The sequence below is a fragment of the Aspergillus sclerotioniger genome, assembly GCF_003184525.1.
Source record: "Aspergillus sclerotioniger CBS 115572 chromosome Unknown BO94scaffold_4, whole genome shotgun sequence".
NCBI classification, from domain to species: domain Eukaryota; kingdom Fungi; phylum Ascomycota; class Eurotiomycetes; order Eurotiales; family Aspergillaceae; genus Aspergillus; species Aspergillus sclerotioniger.
In genome coordinates, this window is record NW_020290994.1 from 257,777 (window position 1) to 275,355 (window position 17,579).

At 50.9% G+C, this 17,579-nt stretch overlaps 5 protein-coding genes and 1 non-coding gene across 6 annotated transcripts; 4 read left to right on the forward strand and 2 right to left on the reverse strand.

The window, feature by feature from the left end:
* Positions 1-421: 421 nt before the first annotated feature.
* BO94DRAFT_553404 (uncharacterized protein) lies at positions 422-1,155 on the forward strand (the record flags this gene model as incomplete). Its single annotated transcript, XM_025613652.1, has 2 exons — positions 422-637; positions 694-1,155. The coding sequence occupies 2 exons, from the start codon at positions 422-424 to the stop codon at positions 1,153-1,155; spliced, it is 678 nt and encodes a 225-aa protein (XP_025471221.1).
* Positions 1,156-3,234: 2,079 nt separating this feature from the next.
* On the forward strand, positions 3,235-6,570 carry BO94DRAFT_508928 (putative spindle pole body component). Its single transcript, XM_025609684.1, has 4 exons — positions 3,235-3,306; positions 3,383-3,591; positions 3,666-6,057; positions 6,113-6,570. Exons 1-4 carry the CDS (start codon positions 3,247-3,249, stop codon positions 6,149-6,151), a joined length of 2,700 nt encoding a protein of 899 aa, XP_025471222.1. The 5' UTR covers positions 3,235-3,246; the 3' UTR covers positions 6,152-6,570.
* A 592-nt stretch (positions 6,571-7,162) lies between these two features.
* Positions 7,163-10,495, reverse strand: BO94DRAFT_553406 (60S ribosomal protein L7A; the record flags this gene model as incomplete). The annotated part of the gene is made up of 6 exons (XM_025613653.1): positions 7,163-7,363; positions 7,419-7,928; positions 8,001-8,078; position 8,905; positions 9,871-10,355; positions 10,427-10,495. 6 exons carry the CDS (start codon positions 10,493-10,495, stop codon positions 7,163-7,165), a joined length of 1,344 nt encoding a protein of 447 aa, XP_025471223.1.
* BO94DRAFT_t73 lies at positions 8,614-8,700 on the forward strand. The gene has a single exon. It is a non-coding gene; the product is annotated as a tRNA-Tyr (tRNA).
* A 309-nt stretch (positions 10,496-10,804) lies between the features above and the next one.
* On the forward strand, positions 10,805-12,416 carry BO94DRAFT_563107 (translation initiation/elongation factor MRX8). The gene is made up of 2 exons (XM_025614330.1): positions 10,805-11,414; positions 11,491-12,416. Exons 1-2 carry the CDS (start codon positions 10,864-10,866, stop codon positions 11,915-11,917), a joined length of 978 nt encoding a protein of 325 aa, XP_025471224.1. The 5' UTR covers positions 10,805-10,863; the 3' UTR covers positions 11,918-12,416.
* Positions 12,417-12,838: 422 nt separating this feature from the next.
* On the reverse strand, positions 12,839-16,402 carry BO94DRAFT_275968 (F-box/WD repeat-containing protein). Its single transcript, XM_025606593.1, has 2 exons — positions 15,877-16,402; positions 12,839-15,776 (listed from the first exon to the last, which is right to left on the reverse strand). Exons 1-2 carry the CDS (start codon positions 16,171-16,173, stop codon positions 12,999-13,001), a joined length of 3,075 nt encoding a protein of 1,024 aa, XP_025471225.1. The 5' UTR covers positions 16,174-16,402; the 3' UTR covers positions 12,839-12,998.
* Between the last annotated feature and the right edge of the window lie 1,177 nt (positions 16,403-17,579).

A 17,579-nucleotide genomic window follows, 5' to 3' on the forward strand; every position in this document is an offset into this window, starting at 1 on the left:
TTAGCATGTCGAACATTTAGTTAGTCCTGATTTATTTCCCTTCCCATAAGCTGCTTTGCAAGAAATCTGCCTACCCAGCCTGACCGGCCTTCCCCAGAGCACAAGCGAGCCATTTTCTTCCCAGAGAGCCTTCTCTGGTTTGGATCCCTACCAAGCGCCAATACGATAAAGAGTCAGGGGCGTGGTGGACTTAAGTCCTGACGCATTCATACCTTGGTCCTGGTTCGGAATATTGCGTATGCATCACAACGAGGTACGAGGGCAAAACTTAGGGTCTGGTTTCGCTGCATGGGGCCCAGCGGCAGGAAGAATACTGTGTTATGTACTCTGCTGCATCGCGACGCATATCTATCTGACGGCTCACTCCCAAATCAAAGCATACTGGCTGCATCCTCCGCCGCCAGTGCTCCCCACGCATACTATGGCCCGATGGTTGCAATGCGAGAGATTCACCCAGAAGAACTATGCCGATATAGAACTGACTGGTTTTCGGCATCTGATGGACTTCCTAGTAATGTATGCAAGCACGGAGGTCAGTAAATCCGTTCCAGATTTGCAGTACCAGGCTCCCGCGGTTGTTCGGGGCGTGAAGATCTGCTCCCACGGGGAAATAAAACTTCATCGGTCGGAGCCGTTCGTTTCCATCAACATGAAACAATCAATCAACCCGGCTTAACTCTTCTTGCTATCGAGGGTAAGTCTATTTCGCCAATTTTCGCTCTCCTCGGCACACCGCTCATCTTCTGGAAAGACCCGGACGCTGAGTTCCACCATAACCCTCCCGGATGGAACACAGCGTCGTCCGTAAGCAGCAATGAGAATGCGGCATACATGATGATGGAAACCAACCCTTCCGAGCCTTCGTGGGGCTGGGCTCCTTTGTATTGGAATCGTGATATTGGAAATGGGTGGGTTGTCCGTGAAGACGGGCAAGATCTGGATGTGCGTGATGTAGCGATGATGTGCTACTTTGCGAGACATAAGCTCCAACCAATGTTTGAGGATACTATAACGCCAGATTCCAGGCTGCAGGATAAAAAGCGTGTGTTGAGCTTTATTACACCGGAAAACATGCGAGCGTATTGGAAGGAGATCGGTGGTGATGAGGCGTTCCGTAGCCATGATAATCCGAGCGCATCTGGTGTTGTGGTGTAGAGATGAGTTGACCTGCTATCGTTTGCTCCTCAATCACATGGTTTGAACTGGATGAAAATCCCAGAGTCAAACATTCCATAACAGAATGAAACCTTGTTACCTAACCCTCATCTCCGAGGATGTAAATCTATATAATGATTATGCGTAACCCGGCACTCTCGGGGTTTGAGCAGATCAAGATCACGATCCTACCCTCCAAAGTCTATAGATATCCCTAAGACCAATTACAATCCCATTCAAGGAACATCCTATTATACACTGGGAGTTATTGTTGATTCGTACGCTGCCCCCGCCTGAAGTTGGAACCCAGGGCAGATGTGTCCTGCATAGAATTGACGGGCTACCAGAGGGAGCCTGATCAGGAAATACGGCATGACTTACCTATGTTCGCCTGCTTTCGCAGACAAGAATTGGTCTTGTTAGAGTGGGAGCGGGGATGAGAATTTGCCCAACAAGTTAGAATACCTGTAGCTCAACTTAGAGTCAAGGGTTGTAGCTTAGAGATAGCTCGTTGTCAGGTTCTGGCGAGATTGTGGATTAGTATGTTTCTCACAGAAGTGCAGGCCATTTCTGTGCACCAATTATTCATGGGCATTGTGAAATGTGAAGCAGACTACTCATGACATAAAGCACAAGCCACAACAGTCCTTTCGAATGTACCCATTTTTGTGACCTAGCGTCTTGGCGGGTCGGTCTTACATGAAAAAAAGAGTATGAACTAGCCTATAACAAAGATATCATTCTCTACTAGTATTCCTTCGAGGCTCAGTCTATTATCAATCTTACAGTAGTCATGACGTATTCCTACCTAATTAGCAGGCTTTCTACCCTGACAAGTAGATCCCTAGGGAAAAGCTCTAACGGTTGATGATTATCCAGCATCATGTAATCGGAAATAGCTGGTAGCTGCAGGGATTGACGTTTGCCGAGTATGAAGTGATAGGTAGAGATCTACCAGGGAGTCTGCAGTGTGAAAGAAGCAATGATTCAGGGGTAGGTACTTTCCTTGGGTGGGTCATGTGACTGTTTCGTTATATGGTCACTCGCGAGGTAAGAAAGGGCCTAGACAGGTGAACAGAGTTTGTCAAATTGCTGGTTTTCTGTAGTATTTATAGTGACTAGTCGTAACCAAATATGACTGCAGCGGAGACCTCACTAGAGGGATGCATGACAGTCGATAGAATGTAATGTGTATGGAGTATTCCTCCTACAGCGATCCGATTATTTACGTATGTACTCCGTACAGAGTACTACTAGAAGGGTTGATCTTCGGTGTTCGATTGTTTTCTGATCGGTCAATAGGGATATATGAAGCCGACAGAAGATGTGGAGGGAAATTAATATGACAGACATACAGAACACTATACCTCGGAAAATATATATATACCTGTGCCTCATAGGAGATAGTCTACATTAGGAAGATATATGGAATTACAATATGAAAACATCCGACTTCACCCAGATCAGTATCAGACTGCCAGCGAACCGATGAATACCTCATTGAACTGCCTATCCAGGCCATATATAAGGCTGGGTTGATACCTGAAAGGGATGCGGGCAGCAAAACACAGCGGACGATAGCGCCAAGCCCGAAGTTTGGGTCGCGAAGTCACCCCAGCGACTTTGCCGTTGTTTACTCTCTCTCCCTCACTTTCGTGTTGACTTCATCAAATCGCTCCCCCACTTCCGGCTCCAATATCCCCCCCCTGACGTCGACCACACACGCCCCCTTTTCGACTCCCCCCGATTTACGATTCACTCTTCCGGCGCCACCAGCCTCTCGACGCCGATTGTGCATTCTTGGACAACCTTCTGTCAACTTTCCGCCCGTGCGCGAGATCTGCGATCGGCTACAAACCCAAGGTGTGTGTGTGTGTGTGAACTCTGTAAGCGATAAGAACTGTCGCTATCCACTGCTGGATACAATCCTTGGTTCTAGTGCCTCCGCCATTCCCAAAGAAAAAGTGCTGGATCTGGTGGCTCCGAAGACTGGGATTGATTCAGTGCAGTTGATGGTTCCCCGTCGATTGCGAGGCCCGGTTGCTAATTGTTTGCCCCGTTCATTTGCAGACTTATTTTTAGACCTTCATCATGGCCGAGGGAGAGGAGGATTTCTCTTCCTTGCCATTGCCCGACCGGTTCACCCACAAGGTTAGTCGTTGATTTCCATTCACTTCCGTTTTGGGCCGAGCGATCTTGGATACTGATGCGTCGGCATTGGATTTAGAACTGGAAAGCCCGCAAGGGAGGATATGAAGAGGCCAAGGCACTATTCGAAAAAACCCCCGATGAGTCGGACCCCGTCTTTACACCTTTCATACAAGATCCCGGTCTATGGAAAGGGGCCGTGGCAGATTCCAACGTTGCGGCTCAACAAGATGGTCTCGGGGCTTATTGCGCGTTCTTGAAATTCGGAGGTGTTCAAGCCTGTACGAGGTATATTCTATTAACCGGCGTTGATTCCTTCGCAATATCCTATACTTGGTGACAGTAGCTAACAAACCATGAAGATCCCGAGCAACTACAGTCTTCCCTATCTGCGAGAAAGGCCTTCCGTCTACGCGACCAGCAGCCAAAACGAATGCGATCGAGGCCCTCTTGTTATGTGTTGAGCTGGATAAGGCAGACCCCGTTATCGAAGAAATCATTCCCGCCCTGTCACACAAAGTCCCCAAGGTCATTGCGGCTACATTGGCGGGATTGAAAGCCATCTATCACAACTTCGGGTGTAAAATCGTCGACCCCAAGCCGGTATTAAAGGTCCTGCCAAAGGCTTTCGGTCATGCAGATAAGAATGTCCGTGCAGAGGCGCAAAACCTCACAGTGGAACTTTACCGATGGCTGAAGGAAGCCATCAAGCCTCTCTTCTGGGGGGACCTGAAGCCTGTTCAACAACAGGATTTGGAAAAGTTGTTTGAAAGTGTCAGTCAAGAGGGGCCACCCAAGCAAGAACGGTTCACAAGGGCACAACAAGATGCCATGGCCGCAGCCAGTGCTGCTCCGGAAGGCGGCGACGATGAGTTCGAAGGAGGCGAGGAATACGCTGAAGAGGAGGAAGAAGCTGGAGTCGATGCCTTCGATCTGGCTGAACCTGTTGATGTCATGGCCAAAGTTCCCAAGGATTTCAACGAGCAGCTCTCTTCGTCGAAATGGAAAGAGAGGAAAGAGGCTCTAGACGCTCTGCATGACGTATTGAACGTTCCCCGCATTAAAGATGGACCATGGGATGATGTTGTCCGTTTGCTGGCCAAATCCATGAAGGATGCGAATATCGCAGTGGTTACTGTTGCTGCCAACTGTGTTGATCTACTTGCAAAGGGCCTTCGCAGTGCATTTCTAAAGTATCGGTCTACTATCATGTCGCCCATGCTGGAGCGCTTGAAGGAAAAGAAGCAGAGTGTGGCCGATGCCCTGGGCCAGGCGTTAGATGCAGTTTTCATTGCAACTAACTTGTCCGAGTGCCTGGAAGAAATTCTCGAATTCCTCAAGCACAAGAACCCCCAAGTAAAGCAAGAAACACTCAAGTTTCTGATCCGTTGCCTTCGCACCACCAGGGAAGTCCCAGCCAAACCGGAAGTCAAGTCGATAGCCGAGGCGGCCACAAAGCTTCTTACCGAGTCCAGTGAGGTCAACCGTGCCGGAGGAGCAGAGGTTCTTGGTACTCTGATGAAGATTATGGGCGAGCGGGCGATGAACCCGTTCCTTGAAGGCCTCGACGACATCAGGAAGACGAAGATTAAGGAGTTCTTTGACACAGCTGAGGTCAAGGCAAAAGATAGACCTAAGCCTATCGTTGCCCCGCCTAAACCCGCCCCCGGAAAGAAGGTCCTCGGAGCAAAGAAACCCGCCTTAGGAGCAAAGAAGTTAGCCCCGCCTCCTGCGGAGGAACCGGTGGCTGCTCCTTCACCCAAGCCTGCTACGAGATCCATTCCTTCAAAATTAGGAGGGGCCCCGAAGCCCAGTGGTCTTTCCGGCCCAGGCGGCCTCAAGAAGAAGCTTGGTGGTCCAGGAGGACTAGCATCTCCGCAACGCCGGGTTATCTCGCCCCCATCAGAAGACCAACCGCCGCCGCCTGCAGCCCCCAAGTTTGGTCTTGCAAGGGGACTTGCCGGTCGTCCGATAGCGAAGCCGTCGGCTCCCAGCGAGCCTGCTCCCGCTCCAGCAGCTCCCCAGTTGAGTGGGATTTCGGCCATCGAACGAGCTGAGTTGGATGAGCTGCGTGCAGAGAAGGAGCGGTTCATGCGGATGGTTGAGGATTTGAGGTCGGAGAGAACCAAGCTGAATTCTCAAGTAATGGAGCTTCAGGACCAGAATGCACAGCTCATTGAAGATCACACAAGAGATGTTTTGAGCATCAAGGCCAAAGAGACCCAACTGGTCCGAGCACGAAGTGATGCAGAAGCAGCGGAGCAGTCTGTGCAAAAGCAGCAGCGAGAAATTGAGCGTCTGAAGCGTGAGCTAGCAAGGGCCCTTCGTGCTAGTGCCATGAGCCCTCCCAATACCCTGCCGGAGAATATTGGCTTGCCTATGTCGGACGCAGGTTCCGTGTACCAAGACGACGGCCGCGGACCAATGTCCCGGTCTAGTCTTCTAGTTGGTTCACGGTTCGAGAGCTCACGGCCACGCAGCTATGCATCCGCCAGCCCGAGTGAAGAGAAGGAGAACAATGGCCTTGAATCCTCAGGACTGAGTAGCAGGGAAGGAGGTCTTGGTCGGCGGAAGCTCAGCCCTACATTTGGTACCAGCTACTCTGGGCTGGGAAGTCCCACCCGGTCGTCGGTGCTAGGCTCCGGCAGTGCTTCGGGCGAAGATCAGCCTACCAGGAGCGCGGAGCCAGCGGAGAGCTGGAAGAGAGCCGCGGAAGTCACCAGCCAGCTGAAGGCAAGAATCGAACAGATGAAGGTATGGATTTTGTCCAGCTGGTGAATAAGATTATCACTAACTTCCATTGCAACAGGCAAGGCAAGGGCTGATCCGACCACCTTCGCAACGCTAATGACTGAATGAATAACACGACCTGCTTTCCACTTCTACTTCTATCCCCCTTCAACGTGTTCTTCATTCTTCATTCCGCTCACGCCTATATCTGCATCGGCTCGTTTCATCAAATGTCTCTTTTACTTACTACTTGGGCGTGTTTTCGATCATCATCCTGCCACTACTGCTATACTACCATCAGTTCGGTTGCTTTTCATCCTGGGGTGCGTGGGACTGCGGAAATTCTCCTGCCTGGAATCTGGGAATCAAATGGGTCAAAGGGGCATCTGGTTGCATTCGCTTTGGGTTGTTTATTTTTGCTTGCCGTTTTTCTTTTCATCATACCATACCATATCATGCTTTGATGTATAGACGTTCCTGTATCATGTTTTAATCTTAAGGGCTGTATCGTACGGGAGAGGACTTGGTCACTGGACGGGGTCGGTACTCAGGTACATGTACCTTATATAAGTGTTTGTGGGCCACGCCGGACACTATGTGGGTAGATGGGCTAGACCGCAGACTAAAAAAATTTTGAGAACGGGGTGTGGTCCGCATTTATTCACTGGGTCTTAGAAAAAGTTGCGAAAGGTCGAGTAAACAAGCCGGAAGAATACGACTACAATGTACATATGTAGACTTCACATGAATGCTTGACATCACAGGGGCACAGCGGGGTAGAGAAGGGAGGCAACTACAGCGGTGGTGACAGGTTGATGTGTGAAATAGCATTCATGGATGGGTATCTGCAACGTGTACATGAAAGGAAACAAAATATGGGAGATAGAATAACCGTCCATGACTAGATGGAATGGAATTTTAGGGGGGCGTGAGGAAAGGGAGTCCTTCCTCGGCGCTAGAGGACAGCTATAAATGCCATCGATGAAGATTGGTGTGGTATCCGAGCCCTGAACTCCGTGTTTTTTCTCCCCTCAGAGCTTTTTTTCAAGCCCTTTTTGAGGAAAAAAATCCGCAGTATTCATTAAAGTTCGTTGATTTTTGTGTTAAATCCCGTCTGTGTTAAGCTAGCTTAGACACGGATGGCACCCTCAACGGCCTTGCGCTTCTTCTCCTGGCGGGCGACAGCCTTGGCGCCCATGATACCACCACCCCAGTGGCGGCGGGACTCCTCAGTCTTGTCGGTGTAACCCTCCTTGACGGCGGAGAGGAGCTTGGCGAATTCAGCCTTGTCCTCGGAGCGGACCTCGGTGAGAGCGAGGACAGCAGCGGTCTGGTATTGGGTTAGTGGATACTCTGAGAGGGCCAAGGGTGTAGTGGAGTCTCACCTTCTTGTGGACAACGGTACCGAGACGAGCCTTACCCTTGACGATGGCGTAGGGGACACCCATCTTGCGGCAGAGAGCGGGAAGGAAGACAACCAGCTCAATGGGGTCAACGTCGTGGGCGATCAGGACGAGGGAGGCCTTCTTGTTCTCGACGAGGCCGACAACGTGGTTGAGACCGTACTTGACGTTGTAGGGCTTCTTGGAGACATCCTCCTTCTTCTTGCCCTCAGCGACGGCGGTGGCCTCAGCGTGGAGACGCTCCTTCTTTTCGACCTTGGTCTCAGGGCGGTACTTGTTGAGGAACTTGAAGGTCTGGGCAGCGGTGTTGCGGTCCAGGGTGGCCTGGAACTGAGCAATGGAAGGAGGGACCTTGAGGCGGAGGTTCAAGATCTTCTTCTGGCGCTGAAGACGGACATACTCAGGCCACTTGACGAAGCGGGACAGGTTGCGCTTGGGCTGGATGTCCTGGCCAATGCCGAAGTTGCGGGAACGCTTCTCGATGAGAGGGTTCTGCGCATATCAATTAGCATCCCCAGAGGTTCGCTGGAGCACAGGGGATATATAGTGTAATATATCACATACCTTGGGGGCCTTCTTGGCACCAGCCTTACCCTGGGGGTAGGGAAGGGGGGCAGTCTTCTTTCCGGACTTGGGGGCAGGCTGTCATTGAGAAAAGAAGATCAGCAATCGCGTCCATCTGCTGCATCTTCCTTGAACTCTAGAGAGAACACAAGCCGGGAACGAGTCCGCGACGTTGTGCCTCCAGCCAAATCATCACTGGCGCTCGCATCCTGACGGACTTAAGCGACCAGCGGAATCATCGCTTCTCGACTGTGCGAGATGAAGCGGGACGAAATTGTCTCACGACATGTCGCAGGATAGTCGATAGCTCATTCTAGATAGAAGAGGCGTAAACTGGGCAAATCTATGTGCTTACCATTTTGTCGACTGGGATCCGCGGCGGCGTTGGGTGACGGGATTGACAGACGAAGGAAAGGAAGAAAAAGATCCTGAAGCAATTTCACGTCGAAAAGAAAAGGCCCCGTTGCTTGTGTGGGCCGCTCTCGGACTATCTCGCCTGCCGGGCTCCGGAAGTCTGCTGCCACGTGATGTAGGGCTAGCCCTTTGTCTATGCTCTGGCTTTTAAGACTTTGCCCAATAGTACCCGTAACTTGAGAACCTTCAATCAGCAAATCCCTTGATGGTCTAGTTGGTTTATGGCATCTGACTGTAATATCGCATTGTAATCAGAGAGTCCCCGGTTCGACTCCGGGTCGAGGGATACTTTTTGCCCCCATCTCGTATTCCTTATCTTATCAGCAACACAGCGAGGGCCTCTTGTCCAAGCACTGACTGACTCTATGGTTGCTCATCTTTTCGCTCGATGTATTCAACAATTCTAAATCTTCAAGTCGTTCTATAACAGGCCAACTCTATCGTGCTTCAACATCTTCAATTCGCACACTTTACAGCGTTGCGATCCTACCCTACACTTCCATGTTGCAGGACAGCCGGGGCTACCTATAGATAGTAGGCCCGCGGCCCCTACTCTATCCTTTATAGATGCCCTTGACTCAACTCTCCAAAGATTCTGACTCAAATAGTTTGTTTGAGTACATATATGACCCTACTGACCACCACCAACACGACCACCACCAGGACGAGGACGAGGACGACCCTCCACCGTTTATCAGCACAGGTATATTGAAGTGGGCATCTACTTTACACCTACCCCGAGAAGATTTCCGAGAGGCCCATCATCAAAGAGCCCAGGAAGGGGCCCATTCCCTTGGCGTTTCTCACTTTCATCTACATAATGTTAGCTTCTTCAAGCCTTTCTCTCCCTGAGATACGGTCTATGGGTACGTACGTAGAGTCGGGACCGCAGCCGCCATGCCAGCAGCAAAGAGACACAGGATGATTGAAAACTTCATGGCGACAAGTGTTTGGGAATAAGCGGTTGATCGAGCCAGGCTGGAATGATTTGTTGTGTGAGTGGTAGAGGGTTAAGAAACGGGGCTGGGATATCTAGTAGTAGGAGTAGAAGTGATAGAAAGAGGAGGACAAATGGCCCTTTTATGTTCCCTCGAAAGTATGTCACAGAGACAGAATGATAGGGTAATTTCTGATATATCTGATATCTGCAATGGATGTTACTAGTGTATATCATAAATTCAATGGGACAGTATGGTCCTGCAAGACCTCTATTGTTCGGCTTTCATGCAAGATTCGAAAATGATATATCAGGACATACCTAGAGACCGTATATCCCATAGCACTCTCTTCCGAACAGTGCCATGTCCCCACTCCCAACTCAGACACTAAACCCATGCTCAAGTGCCTTGAAAATCATCTTACACAACGTACAAATCGGTCCCATTCCAGCTAGAACCCCACAGAAGAAGAAAATCATAATCGTAACATCTCAAATCATAATATCCCCTTGAATCACCTCCAAGCCCCCAGCACAGGCAATGGACCACGTCCAATCCCCGAACTCGCCGCCTGTATAGCCTTCTTCTTTCCCGATGAGCCCTCTTGGTTGCGTACCGCAGACACAATCTTGTCAATGTTCGTCTCCACCACAACCCCACCAATAATCATCTCACTCAAAACAGCATGCATGGTCTCGTACCCGAAGATGAGATCCAGCTCGCAGACATTCTCAAACATACGATCCAACGCCTCCACGAACACCTGGATCAGATCGATGAGCGCGAGCGGTGACTCCGTCGACGTGGAAATCATGATGAACGAAAGGGTGGCATATGTCCGGTAGGTGATTTGGGTTGGCGCATCCGAGGGGCCGTTGGCTGCACTGGAACTGGCGCCCCGGGACAGCAGCGGGGGCAAGGGCAGGAAGTTACAGGCGCTCGCTGGCCGCTGGGAGACCAACTTGTAAATTTGTGCAATGAGGGACTGTTTCGTTTGCGTGTCCTGGTTGCAGACGTGGCAGGTTAGCAATGAGGTCTTTGTTCGCGTATGGTTGGCGATTGAGGGGGGCTCACGATTTGGGTGTAGAACTTGGTTAGGCGTGGTTGGCCGTTGTTGTTGAAGACGAGGACGGCGTTGATCATGTTGGCGGTGGGTGTTGGTGGTTCGAGGGGGTGGTTTGGGAGGATGTAGTTCTGTAGTGGACGGTAGGTATGTCAAGGTGAGGTGACTGGCGATTAATTTGGTAGGGTTGCCAGTCTAGAATAGTAGCTTAGATGTCGTGATCGCGTATCGGACCGAATAATTAAAGACCGATTGCTGAAGGTGTCCCTCACTGCCTTATCGGCATGCGCGGAGACTCGGCAAAGGTTCCCGGGACTCCGGGCCGCCGCTCGGAAGACTTTCTTATCCCGGGGACAATTTCTGGAGAAGCTCTGGCATTTCGTGAAACGCATCAAACGAAGTACAAGTCATTCGCAAAGGAATTAATGTTCTGAAAAGCGCGCGCACCATGAAGAACCGAATTTTCTCCCTCACCACTCTCTCCCAACGGCATTCCCCGTTTACTCCCATCCATCGCAACCTTTCAACGACAACGACTGTCACGCCGCCTCCCAATCCGCCTTCCAATGCGCACCCAAAGAAAACTCTCCTCCAGGACCTCTCCCCCACCGCCCTCAACTACTACTGGGATACACCAGAGCCGACTGAAGAACAACTAGCCTATGCAAATAAGTTTTTCGCACGTTCTCGCCACTCCCCATTCAGAGTATGGTCCGCGGCCAAATTCCGCACGACGCCGATCGATACGGGGACGCCTGAAGTAGCCTTCCTAGGGCGGTCGAATACCGGCAAAAGCTCGTTGTTGAATCACATCATGGATGATAAGGTATGCTATGCGTCGTCGAAACCGGGTCGGACAGTGACGATGAACGCGTTTGGAGTTGGAGGCACCAAGGGCGGCGAATCGAAGGTCATACTGCTCGATATGCCGGGGTACGGAAAAGGCAGTAGAACACAATGGGGACAAGAGATCATGAAGTATTTGAAGAAGAGGAAGCAGTACGTGTCACGTTGGAAGCAAAGGAATCTATGGTATGGGCTCAGCGTGAACTAACAACCACTTCCTGTGCTCTAGACTCCGACGTGCCTTCATCATGATAGACGGAGAACACGGCCTCAAGTACTCCGACAAGGAGATCCTCGAGATGTTTCGGCACTACGCGATCCCGCACCAGGTCATTGTTTCTAAGGTTGATAAGATCCTGGCGAAGAGAAAGAGTCAGATCCAGACCGGAATAACAAACGAGAGTATACTTGCGGTGCATAAGTCGCTGGAAAAGCTGCGACCGATTGTTCAGCCCAAGGGTCGAACGGAAGGACCCCCTGCTTTGGGTGAGTTATTGACGAGTAGTTCGTCGGCTTACAGAAGCTCCAGGGATTACTTGGGAGTCGCTGCCATCCGCTGGGCCATTCTATCCGCTGCTGGATACGACGGGACAATGGAGGTGAAGGCCGAACAGCTTGTTTCCCCGGCCTCGACAACCGCTGAGGAAGAGCCTTGAGAGCATCTAATGCCTTGGATTTCCATCTGGTAGGAGATTATCATTTCCCCGTGGGCTGACCGGCCAGGTCTAGGTGGGGTTGCGCGAAGATGCTCTGTTTTCTTATAGCGACCGTTGCATTATTTGCGGGATCGGATCACTGCGTGGAGATCGAGAATTTCTTGGACACTTTAGCGAATGCTTTATATGCTGGCTTCAAAGAGAGTATGAGCTAGACCTGGCATATTACCAAGAAATGTGGTCGCTGCTGATGTTTGCCCGTCTCGATTTTTGTGCACGGCAACCAGCCCGTACCGTCGCCCACGGGCTCGTCGACCACTTCTCAGCCTTTCTTCTCAAGGTGTGAAGCCTGTGGCCAACCTCTTTAGTTATCTATGAGGCTGGTGCCGTGAGCTTCCATACCGAAGGCTTCCGGTAAAGGTAGCATAAATCATGGACGCTCATGTACTCTTACGGCCTACAGAAGGCCGAGATAGGTTGGATAGTATATATATTTTAGGATAATATCGTATTCATATTGCAGATAAAGCCAGTTTAGGTCTATAGAGTCCGATTATAAAACAGAGACGGGGGAAGTCAAAATACGTCGGGGGAAGGGTTATGCATAGAAGCGCATGTGTTCGACAGCAGGAGGATGTAAGGATGTGTATCGAACACAGCGAATATAAGACAGAGCGAGAGGATGGGCAAGATAGTACGAGATAAAGATAATTAGACGAGAGATTGAGTTCGTTTTGAATGCCAAAACGCCTGTCCGTCATGATGCTGCATGTCAAAGGATGCTAACCACGCTATGCAAATCCTCATAAAGGGAATTATAGTTCCATTGATTGGGGTATCGTAGATGTTTCATGGCTCGAGTATGTCGCGAAAAAAGTGGAAATATAACGTGAGAAAACCGCCGTTTGCTTGGCCTGTCGCAGGTGTAGAGAAGGGAGGCGAAAGGTAAAGAGCATCAGGCGTCCGAAAGGTCGTAATCCTCGTCAGTATCACTGACTTCCTGACCCCATCTATTGACGACTATGCGTCTTCCTAATTGCTCGCTTGGTACTCCATCGCGTGAAGCGCCAAAGTCAAGGACCTAGACATAGTTAGCGGGCGGTGGAAATATAAACCCAACGAAACGAGCCGAACTTACCTCAATGTAGGTTAAACTATCACGCTGCACGGCAGCAACGCATCTCCGGTCATTGAACTTGACCTGCCAAACACCACTGAGGTCGGTGAGAAGATCTCTGACGCACTCTCCTGTTCGTACATCCCACATCTTCAGGGTACGATCCGAGCCTGATATGACCTTCTGGCCATCATGTTGGAAACAGGTGATAGCGCCGGTGTGGGCACTCAGCATGTTCTTGCACTGGCCATTTTCAGGATCCCAGATTCTCAGTGTAGAATCCGCAGCCGCCGAGACTAGACGGTCACATTTGAGGTCGAGAAGGCCAACGAGGGAGGTGTGCCCTTCAAGGTTATAAAGAATAGAACCGGTTTCTAACGACCAGATTTTGACCATGTTATCCATGGAACCACTGATACAACGATTCCTCTTGTGATCGAGGACAACGCTATACACCTTCAGGGTATGACCTTGAAGCCGATGTACGGTCTCTCCAGTGGATATTTTCCAAACCCGTACCGTGCAGTCATAGCTTCCACTCACTAATGTGTCGCCATGCGCCGCAATAGCCCTGACAGAGTGCTGATGACCGGCGAGAACACGGACAAAGTAGGGGCAATCTGTATCATCGGTATTGGGTCCGCTCTGGTAATAACCTGGATCACCTGGCTTAGGAAGCTTCCACACTCGAAGGTTTGAGTCGCGAGAGCCCGTGATGATCAGTGGTTCCTTTGGCATCATCTCGGGAGTACCATCGGCCTGTCTTCCCACTTCTGTCGGTAAAACGATCTGCAGGCAGCGCACTGTTGAGGTGTGACCGTGAAATATCTGGGTGCATCGGGCCTTCTCAATATCCCAGACCCTGACGGACCTGTCGGTAGATCCAGAAACCAAGGTGTTGCCATAATACTCGAGTGCCCATACACCGCCTTCATGGCCCTCGAGAGTCGCTCTTAGCTCACCGGTTTTAGTGTCATAGACGTTGATATTCGTGTCATCGCTTCCGGTCAGAACTTTATCCGTGTCGAATTGAAGGCAAGTGACGACGTGACGGTCATGGGCACGGAAGGCGATGTGCCTTGGCTTAACATTAGGCTTCATCCACGCCTTGTGAATGGAATGATGACGCTGGTAAAGCGATTTATAGAGATGTAGTCCACGGAGGGACGGTAATCCAATGTCGGGATAGGGGACTGCCGCAGCTGCGGCGTTCGCAGCTGCATACGGTCCTTCGGATGCAGAAACCTCCTTCCTCCAGTCAGAGGATTCGGAATGATCAGTACCACTAGAAGAGATCTTCCGCTTCGAGAGTTTACGACTAGACACGCGAGTACAAGCCTTTCTTTTTGGCCGGCGACTCACAGACAAGGTTCTGTCACTTGGCTCTCCAAACGACTGCAAGGCCGGAACAGAAGAGGATTCTAGATCGGGCTTGATGAAAGGGGACAGACACATGTCCTTCTCATAGTCCTCACTGCCGTTCGGGAATTGCCATCCCCAGCCCTCCCTGATTGCACGGTCTAATTCTCCATCTGGAAGAACATAACCGTCCTTATCAAAAAGTTCCTTCCAGGACTTTTCATCGGAATTGATAATATGTCTCCATTTCTTGGACACCTGTGCTGCGCGGCACATGGTCTGGACATCAAAATATTTCACGATGTTGAGGCTGAGCTCAAGGGGAAGAAGAGCCAGGAAGTCACATTTTAAAGCCGGGTTGACGACGTCCGCAACAAAATGCAAAGTCGGCTTCGGACAGCGCCTGAGAAGCTGATACATCATGTATGTTTTCATTCCGTCGGGTACCGAGTCAAAGAAATCCAACACATTGGGGATATCCATCATGGAAGTGGGGCGTTGCATCATTGGGCCCGCAAGCTCGTCAGATTTGGCGGCATACGACGCATCTCCCTTCGGATCGCCCATGCGCAAAGAACCGATGAATCCAGAATCATTGTTGTCGAAGCTGGAGTCTGTGTCCTCTTGGTCTTCAGCGGAATCAAAAGAGGATTCGGCGTTTCCGGCATTCAGGGCCGCCACTGGAGACAAGCTTGGGCTGGGCAAGCACATGTCTTGGGCGACAACATTGTCAATGAAAGCAAGCTGTGAGCCCGACTCGATCGGAAGACTCTGAGAATTGTCACCCGGTGCATCGTAGCCGGAATCCTGAGTGTCAGCAATATCTACTTGGTCTTGTCTGGGATCCGACGCGGTTCTTTCCAACGCAGGCCTCTCGAAAGTAGTCTCTGTAGGACAGCCGATTTGCCTGTTGTGTTCTTGGATAGCAGTCTTAGTACGCAAAGATTCTTTCCTTGCGCCCACCGCCTGCGAGACCCCCTGGGAATCGACTTCTGAGGATAATGGGGATCTAAGTAGTGTCTCCCTACGAGGGTTACTCGCACTGTGAACCCTCCTTCTGGATAGTATGCCTTCCATGGGATTATTGAGATTGCTTTCTGTCTCTGGAGTGGCCAAGCCGGCCACGGTAGGGTGGACGGGCGTAGAGCCATGTGAGCGAACGGAACGGAACGAAGGCTCTGACGGCACTCGGGAGGGACGCGGCCGTAGGGTACCCTGTTGTGCTTCCGGAAGCCGGCGTTTGGCGATGGACAGGTGATTCGAGGGCTGGGTTGAGGTCCTGTGAGCAAGGCGTCTTGGTAGTTGAGCATCATCCGAAGTAAACGAGGCCACAGAACGCACTAGACCATTCGAAGCCTTGAGCGCGTCACTCTTCTCATACAACTGAGCAAGTTAATAACCGAAAACTAGAATGGAAGCCACGTGGTTGAAGAAACCTATATAAGGGATGAAGGTTCGCCGCAAACTAGGACCATAGACGTACCTCATTTAATGTGCCTGCGGTATCTTCAGGTTCATGGAATACAACCGGTCTTCCTTCTAGTTCAAATCTGATATTCCGCAGTGACAATGGTGTAGGAGCAGATGCCAGTGGGTAGAGTTTAGGATCAAGATCTTGCGCTGCGCGGGGCGGCCTGATGAGCACGGGGGGGAAAGTAGTAGTGGTTGTAGTTGTCGTGGTGACGACAGTCGTTCGAGTAGCAGGGGCAAAGGAAAATTGACCGACAGAAGCACTGGGAGACCCAGAACCGAGACCACGGCCACTATTGTCGTCCTCCATATTGCAGTTGTAGGGTTGGATGTATGCGACCGTCTCGGTGGGATGTACGAGGGGGTGATGGGGATGTGAGTGTGATCGCGTGTTGGCGTGGCAAGGGTGAATCAACTTGGACAGATTCGGAGGATATGATGCATCAAAGAAGGGTGTTGGAGATGTGTCGGGTTCAAGAAGACGATCACAGGAATGTGAGATTGTTGTTTATGTGAGGAAGCTGGCCAGCCGTACGTCAGGGCAAGAAGTCGGTGTCAAATGAGGGCCGCCAGCACGGTATACACGCCCGCAAAGACCATCCGAGTGCGCACAGGTGTGGAGGGGTCTGGCTAGAACATGACCGTGGTATCGACAGATCGGTAGGGGCCCAGGTGGAGAGAAAGCAGACCAGCGTCGAGAGGTGTAAAGAGTGAACGAGGGCAGGCTGTGGCGTGCTCTGCTGACAAGGAGGTGTTGGGCGGCGGAGAATGATGGAGGGAGCTGAAGGTGGTTGGTTGTGCCTCCTTCTGGTCGGGCTTAGGCTCTTCGCAGCGGCTGGCGGTTCTGTCCTCAGTGGCTCCCGGCTAGCCCAATCTGGTGCCTTCCCGAGGCTGCGGTGGGCTCCGCAATGTGAAAGACTACTATTGACTAGTAAAAAAGATAGTGATGGTCTAAATGTAAAAAGAGTATGAATGGGCGGCAGTCAAGATATCACGGTTGATAATAAATGATGGAGAGATTAAGAGAAAGGCACAGAGTAGAGACACAAAAGAAAAAAAGGGTCAAGGGTAAAAAAAAACCTTAAGAGGCAAGGCGGGTGGTGAATTTTGCTGTCCTGCAGTCGGATCACCCAGCGCTCGGAACACTCCCTGAAGGGGGACCACTTTCCAGGATCGTTACGATGTATCCAATGGTGGAGTTTGGACCGGAACACCCATTCATACTAACAAGTAACAACAAGCAGAGATCGACTCGCAGACCGGTGTCTACTGTCTAGTATCTACCTAGGTTATGTCTACATGACGGTGCCTGCTTTGTCCCCACCGATTAAGGCTCACCTCAAATCAAGGAAATTTTAATCCTTTGTCGAACCGCTGTTGGTGCTTTACGGATGATAGCCGCCGCCCCGATTCCATCAATCCAGATCTCTTCTTCATACTTGACACATTCTGCTCCAGGGCGCCAGTTGCATATGACCCATCATCTCCTGCGTCCTTTCTGAGTTTTCTCGTGCTTTCCACCAGCAAGCTCTTACCTAAGCCTCTCGCAAATTCTCCCAGTAAAGAATAGTAATTCTTACCGAGTCCCGGTTGGCTCTCTTTTCTGGCTTTGCCACTTTGCCCAGAGCACGTGACATGGTGGGGTCCGTCGTATCGTTCAAAATCCCTTTTTCCCTCGGGCATCGTTTTCGATGGTTCATTTGCTGAATGTTCTAC